The sequence below is a fragment of the Polistes canadensis genome, unplaced genomic scaffold (genome assembly GCF_001313835.1).
Source record: "Polistes canadensis isolate GaletaPanama2010 unplaced genomic scaffold, ASM131383v1 scaffold_91, whole genome shotgun sequence".
In the NCBI taxonomy this organism is placed as follows: domain Eukaryota; kingdom Metazoa; phylum Arthropoda; class Insecta; order Hymenoptera; family Vespidae; genus Polistes; species Polistes canadensis.
The window spans coordinates 158,452-177,818 of record NW_014569638.1 but is presented as its reverse complement, the minus strand read 5'-3'; the positions used below and the strand labels follow the sequence as shown (position 1 = coordinate 177,818).

Sequence of the window (19,367 nt, the reverse complement as noted above, 5' to 3'; positions counted from 1 at the left end):
TATATATATATATATATATATATATATATATATATCTAGCAGGCCATCCATCATCAAAGCACTCAAAATGACAGCGAATTACAATTAAAAGTTGAGAGATGCGATTTAATCCTTCCTGAAATATCTTTCAATTAGTATAATTGTTTTCGTTCCTTAGCACTTCAATACACAAAAATAATTATAGATTGAAATTAGGCATAATTTAAACACATATCGTTTCGATCACAGTTTACTTTCTCTTATTCAAATGATTTGAATTTGGAAGGGTGCAAAGATGAAGGATTTAATTAAAAGATATGCTGACAAATCCAACGAATTACGGTGAGTCTCGATAAATAGGAGAATCATGTAGATCTCATTTAGTATAATAATATAATAATAATGTAGCCAAATTTAGTGAATTCTCCTGACATTATAAAAGGGGACAAGCATGCATGCATATACACGCGCGCACACGTACACTCACACACACATATACATACATACATACATAACAGGACGAACATCTATTTTCTCTTTCTCTTTCTCTCTGTGTGTCCTGCCAACTCGTTCACTTCCAAACTTGATCCTTATGAATCGTGAAAAAGAAGCTATCCTATTCTATGTATATACAATTATTATTATTATTAATATTATTAATATTATTATTACGTTGTTGGAAGAGACACAACAGGATACTTATAAATTTAATGTCCTATCAAAAGTTCTCGCGTAGGAAAGTAACGGCACGACGGTAAAAATATGGCTCGACATTATTGACTGTTATTCAGGTTATTTTGCTGCTTTACAGAATCCATATTGGGAACGTAGTCCATTGCCATTAAACAGGCAAACACGGTCATCACCATCTTCGGTTTAACCTCGGTTATATCTTCTGGTAACGCGTAGACACGAGCACCACATTTCCGTGCCAAGGATATAGCATATTTGGCGTTGTCAAGGTTTTCCTACAATTTCAATTATTTCATTAGTACAATTTGTTGAACTCTTTGAAAAAAAAGAAAACAATTTTATACTCGTAGTGTATTGTTCTAATGATTTTAAATGACTCACTTCCTCAGTACCACCCTCTTTAACGAGGTCGTAATTAACACAGCCGGGTTTGATAGCATCGATCAAATCTATCACAACTTTTCCATCCGATATCGCATAATCCTGAAAACTTTTGATACTACTATTCTTTCCTGCCCCTTGCAATTTCGTATTAACCCATTGTACGATTTCTTTTTCGACCAAAGTACTACCCTGTGTACCGGTCAACGACGTTAGAATAGAAAGGGTGTAAGACCTCATCAATTGCCAGATAAGTGCCAAGGTTAAGGTCGCATTACCATCATTTATATCTTGTCCCGCTATACCGACCAACGAAAAGTTCATTTGCTTTCCAAGTTCAACAACATAATTGCAGTTTTCTAATTTTTCCATAAATTTCCTCAACTTGGTAAACTTTTTATGAACTTTAGGCCAATTAACTGTACCAGGTTTGATGATATCATACAATTGGAAAATTACTAATCCATCAGCAAGATCAGAGTAAAGCCAATTGACGTGAGGTACCACGCCCATCGAATTCATCCAATTCCTATAAGTTTTTTCTTCTCGCGTTTCCTCCAATGACTCTAATCCTTCGATGTTGTTCTCGGGTTTATCCAGACCGGGGTAATTGTTGAACATATTTGCAACAAATGCCAGATTTAGTTTATAAATACCATTGACAACGTCGTTTGGTGTAACGAAACTACGGCAGCCTAATTTAGCAGCCTGTTGAAGCATAATTTCAGCTCGGGACAAATGATTTGGTTCCATCAAAGCTTCAACGGTAACACCGGCAGTATGAGGTGCAATTTGTTTGATTAAATAAGTATAAATTTCCGAATCCGTAATATCAGATTGAAAGTTGTTGCATCTTCTAGCAATACCAGCATTTTCCAAATGATGATTAACCCATCTCAATAGTATAGCCTCCGGAGAAAGTTTCAAAAGATCCTCTATACGTTCGCCATCTTGTAACAAGGTCGCCAAACCAGGACAATTCTCTAAAGTAATTTGATTGAAGAGACCGATTCTAATAATCTGCCATAAGAGACCCAACACCAAATGCGGGGATCCTTTGGTGAGATCATGAGCATCGATATTGACGATATTGCAACCGATAGATTGAGCCGATGATAAGGCCAGCGTCAAGTTTTCATGTTTCTTATACAAAGTCAGATTCTTCTTATTGATCGTTCTTTCGTCTATGGTGTCAGGACAGGAATGATTAATGATTTTACTGTAACAATTCCAATCAAATATTATCTGTTAAATCAAAACGATACAATCAATACTAATCTTATTTTAAATGGATTAATCAAAGTACCAACCAAAGGAGTATACCGTCTTTGACCTTGTCATAAAGTGTCTTGCCCTCAGGATCGATAGGTAACAAATGTTTCAAATCAGGATCATGAGCTAGATTAGTATTAATCCAATCGCTGAAAGCAAGTTGTTCCTCGAGTCTAACGGAATGAGTAGTACCAACACTTGATGCTTCTGAAATTCCTCCTAACGTTTCAAGATTTTCCTTTTTCGAAACGACGTGCTTAAAAGTGGATCCAAGTTCGTTGGCCTTAAGTTCTTTACAAAGTTTCTCAAACTCGTCGAAGGACAGCCGGCCCTTATGTTGTAGTCTCTGTTTGTCGTCATACTCTTCGATCATTTGTCGTACTTTGTAACCCGGCATTTTAAATCCGCAAACGTCCAAGGCATTTCGTAACTCGGTCAAATCAATGAATCCGTCACCGTTTGCATCGATCTGAAAAAATATAACAAAATCAATTAAATACGTGTTCTAAATACCGTGTTATTAACACATTACGATTAGGACGGGATATTTTAAGATTTTCGATTATGTTACATCACTTTACAAAAATAGTTATAACTTTTAAAATATTAAATACTTCTCTTATTTTTTTTCATGAGATTTGAATCGAAGACATTTTATATAATAATTATTTTACAATTAAATAATGAGACATGTTGAATTCGTGTGAAACAGATTTTATTTAAATAATTATATAAATATATTTTACGAGATTGGATTTTTTACTTTAATTTTTGTACAATCTTAAACAATTCAATAAGCCTATTGAATCCTACCAATGTACGTTGTAACACATATTTATAGGTCGCCGGTATTTTACGAGCAGTCAAGAAAAAGAACTATATTTTTGTCTCTGAACGGTAATTTATCAATAATTCAATCGTTATAGTGATATCGTAATTATTTATAATAGTTGTAATAAAGTAATAAGAATATTGTACGTATGTTTTTTTTATTTGTTTCTGCTTGCAGATATCTAAATGCATATAAATATGAGTCTCTGTTAGAAGAGTGCTGATCGGGGTTAATCGACCCTGCATGTTCCTACGTAAGCATTCCTCGGAAACAACGTTGGCACTGTCGTTGATCAACGAATGCTTTTCATCCTTTCAAACTCTAATTGTGACAGAAATAATATCAAATTGCATACTTACTAAATTAAATAAACGATTAAAATCACTGAAATATTCTTCCACGATGTCCCATCTACTTAATTTTAATATTTCCATTTTTTTTTTATTTTAAATTAAATAAAATACAAACAATTAGAAAAAAAATGTTCAAACAAACAAATAAATAATGTACAAACGCGAAAAAAGCTTCTCGAAGCAGCTTCTTCGACTGACGTTTAAACGAGAACTATAAACTTCGTGAGATTTCATGATACGTTTAACCTGTTATCGAATCTTATCGTTAAACATACCTGATAATAATGAAGAAGAAAGAAAGAAAAAGTAAAAGAAAATTAAAAAAAACAAAAGAACAAAATAATAGTAAGAAACGTGTCGTAGAATTTATTACGAAGAACACTAGTTCTTGATATAATAAATAGATATGTATATATATATATATATATATATATATATATATATATATATATATATACATATAACATAACTAAGCATTTATCTATCTTCTTTTAGGTATTATAGATTGACTGATAGATCATAAAATTTTGATCTATATGAATCATCTGTGGGAAAGGCGGAACTCTCTTGACTCTATCCCACGGAAGTAGGTTTAACCACATTGCATATACATAATCAAACATTTTGTTTGTTTACTTTTGCGATCGTGCACGTTGTTTCACCACAAAGTTAAATCTCCAATAGCAACATGGATCTTTTAGGGCTAGTGTTACATTTAAATAACTATGTTTATCTTCAATTTTAATTAACAAAAAAAAAACTAATTCACAATATTCTAGAGACTCTAAAGAGTACTCGCGAATTCTGTCAAATTTTTTAAATAACATAACGTTGAGAAAAAATAAGCCCAGGAAAAGCAACGTTATTTAAAATCTATTTTGCCGACGGAGGATTAAAAACATAATATTTTCTTTTCTTTATCTCCCTGATAAAAATATAAAATGACGTTCAGTTGATTCACAGCTGATTGTTTTGGACCCGTATTTTAATTTGTATTAACAACTTTCTCTCTCTTTCTTTTTCTAAATAATCAATATACCTAATCATATACCTATATATGAGAGATAACAGTTCCGGTAATAATCATTGATGGTGGTGTTACATAAACGTTTTTTGCGATAAGGTTAATACACCGAGATGCGTCATCGGTTAGAATCTGGTAATGAAATATATGCTGATAGATTATCGCGAATTCATAGTTAAACGATGATACTAGTTCCAGATCAGATTAAATCTTTTACATTTTCATAATCCTAGAAATAAATCTGGCTATCAGAAAATCGTTGAACGATCGACTATCAAAAGTACATTAAATTAAATAAAATTCTTTGTAGATCAGGGATAGTCAACTTGGCCCTTATCGCCTATAAGTGGGCAATTTAAATTTTCATGGTAGACGGTAAGGGATTTTGTTCGATAGAGAAAGGGGATCGCAAAGGAAAGTTTAATACACTTTATAGTTTTTATATTTAATTTTCTTTTGCCTGTATTTTAAAAACAGTTTCTGCATTCGTAGGCGTTGTATCGATCGAGATACAGAAATGCAATATCAAATTAAATTTTCTAAGTATCATTAACATACGCTAAAAGTATAAATAAAAAGATACATTACCTATTTTTGTTAATATTCTATCAACGTTGGATTACTAGTTCCCCATAACAGTTAACTAAAGTCGAGCAACGTGAGTACGGTTAGTAAAATAAATGAACGATCCGTTAGGAAAAACAAAAACCGTATGTTGTTATCTCTAAAGAAGCGTTAAAAAGACACGAGCCCTCTTTGGTAATATTGGCAGTGGCGGATCAAATCAAACGGGAGCTCCGAGTGGTACAAATTTAAAAAAACAAAACTCTCACAAGATTCTTAAAAAAAAAGAAAAGTAATGAAAATTTGTAAACCCTAACAAATTAACTAAATTTATTCTAAAAAAACGTCATTTTCTCGAACCTTAATGAAAAATAATTGTAAGACCCTATGCGGCCGCTGTTAGTTCATTTACCGTTTAATCCGCCACCTTATTCGTATTGAATAGGTGCACAAAAACACCAACAAAGTGTTCGTAGAAAAGTTATTTGAACCCATAAAGAGGGAAAGTAAGAAGACACAACTGCACTTATTTTTACTAGACCTCAACTGAAAAATTATGAATACTTTGGAAATTGGATTAAATTAAATTACTGAGGAATTGGTGGATAGGAAGAAAATGTGACTATCAAAAAATAACTACAAAAGTATCTTTGGTAGGTATAGAGAAAAAAAAAAGATTGATTACCCCTGAACTGTAGATGGTCGTTGATAACCATGAAAGGTATATTTGCACAATAAATCTAATTTTCAACGTGTACTACCATAGAAAGAAATTGCGCAAATAGTTAGCGGAGACTGAACGCGTGAGAGGAAGGGAACGTTCTCTCTCTCGGGGTCATTCTCTTTCTCTCTTTTTCTTACTGCAATACTTTTATCCAGAAAACTGGTTCCACTGGCATCGCATTGCTGCTGTCCCTCAGTCCCCAGTATCCACCCGTACAAATACCGATAGAATTACCTTAGAAAGAAAGAAAGAAATAAATAAATAAAGAAAAGAGAAGAAAGAACCTAAACTCAGTTGATTCACTTTAATAAACAATCTTCCTTAATATGGTCTTGTATTTTTCGATTACGTAGATAAATTTAAAAACGAGATAACAGGTGGCCCACTGACTCATTACATTTCAATACCCCTGATAATATTTAATATATAAGTATAATATCGAATGATATATCTTTTCGTTTCGCGTTGTTATTTTTGGTTTCTTTAGCTATTTTCTTGTATTTTTTGTTTTGTAATTATTTGAACGATCAACGATCACCTTTGAAAAATATCGAAAGGAATGTCGATCGTTGCGATTAGTCATTCGACTAGTATGACTGGTATTTCAAACTTGCGTCGTCGATTATAAGGAACCTTCAAAAGTTAGCATGTTCTAACCGAAGACACTATACCGCGCTAACGGATATAATTGCGTTATCTTATCTGCTGTCCTAAGATAATGAAAAGAACGATTAACGTTCTTTAAAATGCAAACTTCAATGCTAATTTTTCTTTAACCATTTCCTTCCCCTTACTCTCCTTCTTTTTTTTCTATACAATATGCAATAATAGATATCATTAAAAAACGAATTAGATTATTAATCACCTTTTTTTCTATTAATTTCATATGCATATATCGATTAGAATATGAATTAGAGTATAATTTTTTTTTAATTTTCTATTAAAAGAAAAAAAGAAAAAAAAAAGAAGAAAAAGAAGATTTATTAGCTAAACCTAATTAATAACAACGAATAAATGCGAATAAATGTATCGATGTGGGACGAATCGAATATTTATCATCAATGTAATACTATTCTTGACCTCGAAAGTGGCCTTGAACGCGATACTTTTCGTTAACGTCATCATCTCGGTGATAAGTGCGTGCAAGAAAGAGAGAAAGACGATTCCGCTCACACCCACACTCGTAACGTCCTCGGCAAACAATTTATGAAGGTTAACTTTCCATATATACATACATACATACATATAAGAGACTCGTATGATGCTTTAGAATTGACAATAATTGAAATGCTTCCTAAGAATGATTTTCTGTTTGGGAAACTTTCTATAAATATATAACAACATCCTCATTTATATCTTTGATATAATTTGCATTGTACTAATAAAATACTATAATTTACTATTATAGTATATTTGACGGTTTACATTTTATCAAGTAGCATCATCCCAACTGATCTTCCCAACAGAGAAGGCTTTCGTTTTGGAGTGTCCGCACTGTTACGAGTCAATTAATTAGCACGTTATTTGAGACGAGGTTAATGAAAGAGATAAATTTCTGTCGGGTTGAAATCGAGAGTGAAACACTTTGCAAGTAATTTCACACTTCAAACATATGGATACGTGTTTCATAGATATTTTCTATTTGTGTGTGTGTATTTTATATCAAGAATATCCAAATGTAGAAATATATAAATATATAAGAGTCATTCTCCACACCATGTGTCGGCCACTTTTTTAAGTGACCCCTTTCGATTAAGCTAAAAATTGAATAGATATGTTATTGAACTCGACAGAAGTCGTATTCGTGATTTCTTTTTCTTGTTTTCCTTTTTTCTTCGATGTTTTTGAAAGAATTCTAAAAAATAAAAATAAAAATAAAAAATAAAACTCGAATAAATTTGTAAATTGTTGAATTTGGTCCGAGCGTGTTAATTTTATTTGTAATTTCGAAAATATTTGTTTGTCAAGATCATTTAAAAAAAAAAAAACAATTTGAAAAGAAAGAAATGACTCGATTTTCAACAAAGTTATGAACATTGACAAAAAATAAAAAAAAAAAATTAAGAGATCTTAAATTTCGAAAAAAATTCATATTTCAAAAAAGAGAGTGGTTCAAACAAAATCTAAAAAATAAAAAAAGGAAGAAAACCACGAATACGACTTTTGTCGGGCTCAATAATAATATATTATAAAAATTTGTTAGCTAAATCGAAAGTAGTCAGCTAAAAAGATAACCGCGACTTGGTTTACAATGACCCATAAATATATAAATATATTAATAATTGCTAGTTTAATAGTATATATAGGAGTGCTTAGGTAAGTTATTCATTGAGAATAAATGGTTTAAAAGGCGCCTAAAGCTTATCTCAACTGGCTTTTAGAAAAAGACTCGTGTCACTGAGATTCAAGGAGCGTTAAATTACTCGCTCGGTTAATGCGTGCTCGTGCCCCCGTGAAAAGTCTTGTTTTTTCTTTTTTTCTTCTTAATTTTTTTTCTTCACGAAAGATCATAATTCTTGTTCTATGTACTACTAGCATGATATCTTGCGCAATTTTCTGCCATTCGGTTCTAACTCTTTACCAGTCACGTCTTTTTGTTAACCCTTTCTGTTTAACCTCATTTCTTTTTTTTTTTCTATCTTCTATGCAACTCAAATCTTTGTTCTTAAATAGACGCGTTCTAAAACGAAAGGAATTATTAGTAAAAAAAAGAAACTGAATGAAAGAAAAGTATGGCTTCGTTGGGATTGCATTTTGTTTGAGTCATTCGAGTATAATAAGTGTTACACTCTGCTTTGTTTACTCTTAACCCTTTGTATTCTATAATTTTCTTTTTCTATCTATTAACACTTACTTAATTAATTTACGAAATAAATCAAACAAAGGACGTTTCATTAAAATTTTGTATTGCAATAATACAAAATGTGTAACAAATATTTTGTTCATTTATATATTTTTATTAGTATAGTAATAAGTAAATAATATATATATATAGTATAGATATACACATGAATTATGTGACTAACTACCTGTAAATATCACAACTCTTACACTTTGAATGTGTACGTATTTGTACTTGGTTCAAACATAATTTGAAAAAAAGAAAAAAAACACGAATACGGCTTTTGTCGGGCTTAATAATAACATATAAAAATTTGTTAGTTGAATCGACATGAATCAGCTAAAAAGATAACGGCGATTTGGTCTACAATGACCCATAAATATATGGACCGTTTAGTTTGAAAGTGGTGTAAGTCCATTTTTGAAAAAAATGAGTTATCACGTAATTCATGTTTAATTTAATGTAAATTTTTGATGTATAATTAGTCCGTGTTTAATTTCTTAAAAAATTTCCATGTTTTGTACAATTTAAAATTGGTCGGTAAATGAAATTGCATAATCATTGATTATGAAAGTAGTGTAAATCCAATTTCCATAGAAAAAAAGAAAAAAATAATATAAAAAAGAATTTCCTGTATACACCATAGGAATATTATGATATTATAAAACAGTGTAAACAACATAATAAATTTATTTTACATGAAATGAAACGAGAGAATTTCGTTTCAACGAAGAACCCAAAGAACGCAATCCAAAAACAGATAAGAAAAAACACTAATGGAGAACATTAAAATTTTAAATACTACTTCTATTTTATATCATGTCATTATTTGTAAACAAAATTGGATTAATATGAAGTATATTTTAAGTGATATTTGATTTTTCAAAATTGAAATTAAACGATTTTTACAATTGTCTAATTTTGAAAGTGGTGCAAAGACCATTTGCAGCCTGTAAGTATACATCAGTTTAGTAAAATACGCCTAAAAAAAATTTATACAATCAAATTACATATTGATAAAACAGTAGAAACATTGCCAGACTTCAAATAATTTGCTTAAATTTTTTAATTAACAGATATGTTACCCTTTAATTTTCTCGAAAGAGAAAATGAACTTACACCACTTTCAAAATGAACGGTCCATATAAATATATTAATTGCTTATAGTATATTACGTATATTTTTATTTACTATGCACTATAAATATTATAATAATAATGTCTATTATATAAATAAAATGTCCTATAATAATAATAATAACAACAACAATGTAAAATTGTGTAAAAAAGCGAAATATGACAGATTTAGTCTTTTTTTTATTCATTACAAAAAATATTGGAAAAAAAAATTACATTTAAATATTTTAAATTACTTTAAAAATAGCATTCTATAATATCAAGTCACGCTCGACATAAAAGTGGTAAGGGTTAAATATTAACATGCTCCCTTTTAGAATTGGTGTATAATATAAGTGTCATATAAAATGTAAAAAATTTGTAAATATCCTTCCTTGGCGCACAGACATATACACACACATAGAGAGAGAGAGAGAGAGAGAGAGAGAGAGAGAGAGAGAGAGAAAGAGTGAGAGAGACTCATTCTCCCGATAATTATGTCGTTGTAAAGAACGAGCATGGTTATAGTTACGTGCTAGAAATAAACAATAGGAAATAATTGCGTGATAATTTTCCATAGAATTTAATGCTTGAAAAAAACTTATACGAGAAAGAAAAAAGTGTTAAGAATTCAAGATTAAAATAGTATTACATTATTTAATCGAAATTTAAATTTCGTACGTGATTTTAACCACCAACTTCCCCTGGTTAGAACTCTTCTAAAATTCTAATAATTATCACGAGGAAATATGGTTTGTCGAATCGTCGTAAACGTAAACGAGGGAATTCCTATGAGATACGTAGTATCTCGTATGTTCTCTATTTTTGTTCTATTCAATTTATTATTCATTTCCTTGGCGCATGATAAAACTTTTCCAGGAAGATAAAAGTCAAAAATTATCATACCTATTCTATTCTACTTTTAAATAGACAGGAAATTATTCAGCGCGACATTAAATTTATCTATAAATATATAAAACATCTTTGAATGCAGATAAATTCTATAATCAGGACTTTCCAATGAAACTCTGTCAACTTTTATAAGTATAATTATATTTTATAAATAATAAATTATACACCAAATATTATTATACATAATAGATTTATAATTGTTTTTTTATAGAATAGAAAATTTAAAAAGTCCAGAAGTAACTGTTACATCAGAACCAATTGAACATTATAACAATTTCATTCAAACCTTTTACTTAAATAATTTTGAAAAAATAATTAAATATGCGTTAAGCATGAAATTTAATATATTAAAAAATATGATCCAAGAACATAACTAGCATGTATCAAAATAATCTAATGTAAGGGACAAGAGTAATGAATGTGTAACTCGAGGCAAAATTATCAAGCATGATACCATAAGAAGACGTATCCGTTCTGACTCATCAATCTCGAGATACCTTATATATTTCTACAGGAGATCCATCGAGAGAGGATTCTCAGTACTTAAATCCATTTGTTGCTCTCGTTGAAATTCTACTTGGTCAAAGATTTCAAAGAAGAAGAAGAAAAAGGAAAAGAAAGATTCAATGGTCTCGGTAGGCTGGTTTCGTAGAACAAAATTATCGGTTGGCCAGTTTGTGTGTGATAAATGCATTTCCTGTTGCCATTCTGATTACAAAATCAACCAAAATTTCTTGAATAATTTTTCAAATCAATTACTTTTAGTCAATTATTAAACAAGTCTAATTAAATGTTTTAACGAGTCTCAAAAGTATTAATTGATTTTTTTAAATCATCCAGGAACTTTAGGTCTCACTATGTAAGATATTCTCAATTAAGAAAAATAAAAAAAACAAAAAAAAATCAATTAAAGCATACACGTATATAAGAACGTAGATAGGAAGAATTAATTACAAGTACAGGAACGTAATAAGAATTTCAAGCGTGGGAAGCAGCAACAAACCGACAAAGCGTAGTACAGTGTATGTGCATACGTACTTGCATTAGCCTAAGTCTTAATCATAAAGCTATATATCTGCTTATATAGTATACGTGAGAATGAGATAAAGGAAAGTAGGTATTGTCGGTCTGAGAAAGAGACTGAACTTCCTTCTATAAAAATTTGTTCGAAATACATTAACACGAGGAAGTTAAAGAAAAAATTTAAAATAGAGTAATAATCGAAACCTGTGATCGAGTGGAACAAAAAATATCTACATTATTATGTAGATAAAGAGAAAATTTGCGCAAGCATATTATTTTTCGTGGTCGATCACGTACTCAATTTACTATTCCAGTAACGTACCTACAATTGCATAATAAATGTGTCACAACACGTTCGCGCAATGGAGAACAGTATCGTTATTACGGTATCGCTTTCCTTTTTTTATTTTCTTTTTTAGAAAGCTTCTACAAAGATTATTCTACAAAAATTTGTGTCTTTTTGGTTTTTGTTTTAAATATCTTTATAAATAATATAATAAAAATAAAAAATAATAATATAATGATGATAGTAATGCTTCCTTTTTTTTTTATTTTACTATCTGAAATAAATCATTCCATAATATTATTTTAAAATACTACCGGCCATAAAACGATCCTTTTCTATTATGAAAAACGTTTCTTATTATTAGCTGTATTAATTTCACGCTCGTAAAGCTATGAAAACAGTTCTGTTCGATATCTCACGGTGAATTAAGAACAAACTGCTTGTAACGTAAAACCTTTTCCTCGGGGAGGAATAATAAATAAAATATATAAACTTCCTATGTTTGCAACTCAAAAATGCAATCATGGATGAAATATTAGATCAAAATATATATCCAATAATATTTAAAAAAAAAAAAAAAAAATAACATTTAACGTATGTTTCCTACCTTATTTTGTTAGATGAAAATTTCATCGAGGATAATCTTTTAAGGGATTATGGTTAAACATAGCACACAACAAAAGTGCATAAATACTCTCGTGCCCCCAACTTCGAGATTAACAACCGACCAACGGTACGATTTCGAAGAAAGAAAAGAATGGCACGTGCCAACGCAAAGTTCGAACGCTTAGGGGGTCCCATAGCACGTTTTAAAGAGTCCAACAAAAATAACTTCACCCTACTCAAAGCGTATAAAAGAAAATCTAAAACTGAAGTTATACTAACGTCGAGTATATATAATCCTTGTTGTTTTCTGTTCTTTTACTAAGAGATTCGCATGAACGAACATTATAACGATGAGTTAGTAGTAAGTACCCATGAGAAGAAACAGAGAAAAGGATCATTCCTGTACCATAGTGTTTACACGAAATAATTTCCCTTTAAGAGTTAACTTATGCTAGGAATATTTTTCATACCGACTTGTTTAAAAGTTCATAAATCATTTTAAAGATCAATTACTCCTTATCGAGATTTTTTAGGCATCTGCATAATAGTAGTAAATAGAAAAATATATTTAAAAAATAAACAAAAAGCAAAGGTAATTGCTTTGAAAAATTCACATTAAAACTTGTGATCAACCCTGTAGCATAAAAGATTTTTATTATTACGTCCCAAGTCTAACATTTGACGGATGTCGGAAGGGGTTGCGTTCACACCGGTAACACGATCAATAAGATAATTGAGAAGACTTTCTCGACAATGCCGGCGGAAGGGAGTAATTTCGTCATCTCCCTTCTAAGTACATACTCTTGCGCAAGGTCATTGTTTTAGATGGGATTCTCGGATCGTAAACTAAAGTATCATTGAGTAAAAACTATCTTCATTGTTAAATTTACCTCTTATATTGGACAACGAAAGCGAATAAAATAACAAATTTAATTTTTAACTACGATTAAAAAAACATTAAAACTTTTATCGTATTGAATAATAATTATTATAGAAAAATAATACATTAATACTCGTTCGTAATGAAACTAAACCCGAGTAAAATTATTGAAGCTAAAAGCACAAAAGTCAAACCATATCAATGATAAAATCAGAAATAATTTTCTCTCTTTATGCAGATTATAAATACCTAATTAAACACGTACAGGCACCCACGCATACACACTAGTAAAATATCGTTCATATATATTACATAGAACAAACAATAGGAACACTTAATCGAGAAAACAGCACGTAGCTCGAACAAACGAAGTACTTTAGCTCTAATTAAAACGATTGCATTATATTTTATCGAACGTATTTAATAAACAAAGAAAGAAAAAAAAAAAAAAAGAAAGAGAAAAGAAATGATTGATCGATCGATCAAATATTCGTGATCGGTGATCTAGAACGAAAATATATATAACGATATATATGCGACGTTAAAAGTAAAAATAAATTACAAACTGCGAAAGATCTTTAAACGTAACATCAAACATGCCTCATACAGGTGCGTAAATAAAACGATATTTTATATTCGAATATTTTGTTATTAAATAGACTCATCCTGATGTAAATCAAATTTGTCTCAATACATTTAAAAATAATATTATTTCAAAATAGATGATCGATAGATCGAATCATCGTTGCATATTCGATTGGACATAATAAACTTCGTTGGTATCGACTACTGCATAATTCTACTACAAGAATCAAGCTTCATATGTATATACGCATATAGAAAGGAAACGTTTGAAATTGTCCACTCACTCTCCCTGTATCGGCAATTCCAAGGATACGAATATAAGATATGGTTTAACGAAAAGGCACTTACATATTGTATCGCATTCGCGATATATTCTTAACTGCAAACGTATGCTACTAACACGGTATCGAATTACTTATCGTCCTTCCTTCGAGAATCAAATGCATGTGCATAGTCGTAAATAAATATTAGATTCGAAATTTCTTATGAATTTAAATTAAACATAACTCGCTATAACATAATTTAAAATAGTAATGATTACAATAATCTATAAATGAAAATGTTAAATAAAAAATTAATATATTAACGAGATAATAATTAAAAGAAAGAAAAAAAAAGAATAACAAATAGATTATGCAGGGCGCACAGTGATTACATTTGATTAAAAATTTCAAACGAAAGTATGTAAGATAGAAAAAAAAAAGAGAGAGAAGACATTGGGGCGGGTGTGACACCTAACGTGGTACTTCCACGAGGGTGGGTTTTCATAAGAACACGCTGATAAAACCGGCGATCGATAAAACACCGCCGAGCCACGCCGTTTTATCCCGTCGACTTTGTATATTAATGTAACTGTGTAAATACCTTATCCTGTGTTGAAAATATGCAAAAATAAAAATTGTAACATAGGATAAAGTAAAAGGAAGGAAACAAAGAGACAAGTAAATGGTTAGATGAATGACTTACAGCTTGAAATTGTTCAAGGAGTTCCTGTCGGTCGTCGATCGCGGTGGCCATGTTGCCCGAATATATGTATAATCCTTCCGCCTTTCCTTTCTCTTCTCTATTAGCTCGATATATGTATCCCTCCTCTTTCCTTCCACTTTCTCCCTTCTACCTTTTTCTATAATATATCTGTTCGTCGTGTCTGACAATAGTAACGAGAATGACACGACTATGTATCCTTTCACGTTAATAATTATACGAAGGATCTAACTAACGCCTTTAATTTAGATACAACACATATGATTTTATATAATATATATATATATATATATATATATATACGTATATATCGAAATATAAACAAAAGGACCTTGAAACTAATCCTACCGGAACGGAGTCGCGACGAAGACTGAGAATGCCGCTGCCGCTGCCGTTGCGATGACCGGCGCGCGCCACTCATCCGAACTCCCTCGAAATTTACCGAATACTTCCGAAGTTCCTCCCTAATGCCTCCCAGGGCCATTTTTCACATATCAAATAACCGTCAGAAAAATTCTATTCCAACTTGTGCCAGACGTTTCCTCTATCACCTTCCAAACTTTTTGTTACTATCTCTAAATGCTAACCGTTCCTGACAAAGTCCCAAAAAATCTACCAATCTTTTTACTTTTTAGTTCTTTTTCACTTCGTTCCCTATACTTCGTTTAAATTTCCCGCCTAAATAGAAAAAATTTTTATTTGAAAATCGGAACGTTTCTACGATTGTTTATACAGAACTTCTTGTTGGGTTGATTTGAAATAGGGAAAAAAGAGATGTCAGAATCGTTGAGAAGAAAGAAAGGAATGTCTTTATAAACGTGTCATACGTTTTTTTACAGTTTTTTTCTTTGACTCACGATCAAGCGAAGTTATTTGTTACAAATCCGCCATAAAGTGGGTCAACGACCTCCCAAAATGAAAGACTTGACTGAAAGATTTCTACTATTATTCTTTTTCATTTTAAAATATGGATTTTTTCGGTAAGTATTAAAGATAAAATGTTTGTACGATGAAAAAACATTCGACCAATATGACAAAGAAATGTGTTAATCGATTAGTTATAAATGCAAATTGCATTGTAAAACAACGATTGCGACTCATTGCGAACGATAATTCGAAGATCTCGCTTCAAACGAAATCCCCACAAAGATGATTCATTTTTCTATTACGAAGCAACGACAAATGTCGTACATAAATCCATGTGTATATATATATATATATATATATATATGCATTCGTGTACTAGCTACATATGTAAATCAGAAAAAATCCGAAGCTGACTCAGTCGAGAGATTCAATTCCTATTCATTTACACTCTGATATGCGTCACTCAATTTATATCGTTAAATGAAAATGATTTACGCATCAAAACTCATTTCTAATGCTTTGTTTTTCATAAATTGACAATTTTCTCTCTCTATATATATATCGTAGAAATAATATCATTTCACAGAATTTGAGAAGTGAGTTTTATAAAAATTCCATGTCGCAATCTTCAAGGGTCGTTGACCCCTGCTTCAATAATTTACATTAAAACTGGATTCTACCACGTTGTTTTACACGTTTGTAATTTTGTGTTGATGCGTTCAAAATTCAAAAAGTGTTATATACTTATATATACATATATTAGTATCATAAAGATTATAGTATCTTATTTATATTATCTCAAAGTCTTACGTTTTTTTTTTTCGGAAATTCCACTTGCATCTTCGGGGGTCATTGATCTTCCTTCAAAATTTTTGTGTGATGTTTCATTTCTTCCAAAAAGAAAAAAAATACATTTTTTTTAAATTCCATTTCAAATTCCATGCACAATTTTCAATATTTTTATGAATTATTTTTCTTTTAAATTATTGTCTATTAATGCCATTGAATTAAACAATTAATGATAAAAAAATACGATATTATTGGTAGTAATAAATAAAACGATTATTGACTATAACAATTTTCTCTTTCTCTCTCTTTCTGAATAATATTTAAATATTTATTTTCAATCTCACTATCGCAATATTTCTATGAGGAAACATGAAAGTAATAGAAATGTGTATTCTTTGGTACGAACGTGCACACATTTACTTTAATGCATTTCTTCATACATATATGTTTATGTTTTTTCCTTTTCTAAATTAATATTCTTCTTCATTTTTCGTCAGAAAAATCAATGCGATATAATACTTAATAAATAAATGATATCTTTAAACGACCTACCTAACAATTAACTTACAATTATTTATCGTCTCATAAATATGTATGTATTAATTTATTAGTAGTCGTGTCTACGATTAGTCCATGCTTTATGGGAAATTTTCTGAGAGGGAAATCATGACTAATGCAAATAATAATACTTCTAATAACAGTTAATAGTAACAAGAATGATTTTCAACTAAAAAGATATCCCTAATAATAAGAATGTTATAAAGAATTATAATTAAAAGAAAAAAAAATAAATAATTTTAATTAATAATATCTTTTCTATCAATCGTCTAAGATCCCTAAACTTTCGAGTTAGAATAAAAATCGGTTTTGTGCGCGTGTCGACAAAATTCGACTTCGATTGAATCATTAGATCATTTCTACTAACATTTTCGAAAAGGCACAGACACTTGCCTCGTTTATATACACAAAAACCAAAAAATAAAAAATACAATTAAAATATGTATAATACACTTAATTTTTAACGTGTGTTAATACGAAATTTTTCATAGATCACCAAATGTAATTTAAAATTTTAAACACCGATTTCATTCATAATAATATAAATCGCTATAGTTAGAAATCCACAGTGCTTCAAATCCAACATTATTTCCCACGATGATCTATGTAGATTTATACAAATAGATCATCGTTTAGGCTAAATCTCTCGTATCTGTACAAAAATATATATGTACGCAAATGTTTTGAGTATTACTCTTCTTCATTTTCCTTTTTATTTTATTTATTTGTATTCATTATTTCACAGCCTGTTTTAAATGAATCGTAGCATACGTTGATCGTAGACGACGAACGAAGATCTATATATCTATCTATCTATTTCTCTCTCTCTCTCTCTTTCTCTTTTATATATATTTCACTGAAAAATTGTATCGAACATAAATTATATCTTTTATATAATTATATCTTTTCTATATCATTCGTATAACGTCGTCAACGATTTACTTATGCTTCATATGTAGATATTTAAAACACACTGTGTTTAGCGCCGCTATACTAATCGACTAACAATAATAATAGTAATAATAATAATATTAATCATAATAATAATAAATGACACTCTTAAGAGTTAAGTCCATGTGAAAACTGAAATTTAAAATCTATTTTCTATTTCTTCCATTGTATATATAGTAGTTGTAGTGTAGTAATTGTAGTTGTAATAATTCCAGTTGTTATAGTTGCAGTTTTAGTTGATACCTTTTGTTCATTTCCTTAACAATTACGTCATTGTACAAAGTTTTATGCGTCGATTCGCATCGGACGCATTTACGCGAGTACTTACAATCTAAGATAAAAGTATTTCTCTCTAGTTTTTATTTTATATAATATATATTTTCATTTTTTTTTATTTCTTTTCTTTTTTTTTTCTTCTTTTATTTATACATTGTAAACTGCATTCCGTTTACGAGTATAACCAGACTATAAGAAAATGATTAGAAAACAAGAATTACTTTTTAAACATACACGTATGAACGATCGAAGAATCATTTCTCACATTAAAGTAAATAAATGTTTTTTTATTAATATTAATAATTAAAAGAAAAAGAAAAATATAAAGAATAGTTATCCTATAATAATTCATAAAGTCCAGACAGAAAAATTCATATACATTAATAATTAACATTATAAGTCTAAATTCGTATCTTCAGATGTTTCAAAACTTATTTTTTAGCAAAATAAAAAAACATACATAACAATAATAGTAATAATAATAGTTAACTAAGTAACCAAATATCGTAATTAAGTATCTAAGAAAAATAAATAAGACGTCGCGTAATATAAGTTGAAAAATTCACAAGAAATAAAATTTTACAAAAAAAGATTAAAGAAAATAATAAAAAACAGAAAAAAAAGAACTAAGTAACTAAGGGTTACGGGGTTTGGAAGGATGTTGGTTGGGACTGTAAGAGAGGTAATACGAAACCATAATATCTCGATTAGTAGCTATTTCGTAGAAGGCAGAGTAAACATACATGCTTATCTTCAATGTTGCATGTAAATCTTGTCTCTTTTATACAAACTGTGTGTGTATATTTATATTCTATGGATAATTATCATCAACCTAACATATAATTATTTCTATGTATATATATATATATAT

The 19,367-nt window shown here is 29.9% G+C and overlaps 1 protein-coding gene across 1 annotated transcript; it reads right to left on the bottom strand.

The window, feature by feature from the left end:
• Positions 1-222: 222 nt before the first annotated feature.
• Positions 223-15,421, bottom strand: LOC106787073 (plastin-2). Its single transcript, XM_014749111.1, has 4 exons — positions 15,038-15,421; positions 2,364-2,794; positions 1,054-2,272; positions 223-947 (listed from the first exon to the last, which is right to left on the bottom strand). The coding sequence occupies exons 1-4, from the start codon at positions 15,086-15,088 to the stop codon at positions 753-755; spliced, it is 1,896 nt and encodes a 631-aa protein (XP_014604597.1). The 5' UTR covers positions 15,089-15,421; the 3' UTR covers positions 223-752.
• Positions 15,422-19,367: the final 3,946 nt, after the last annotated feature.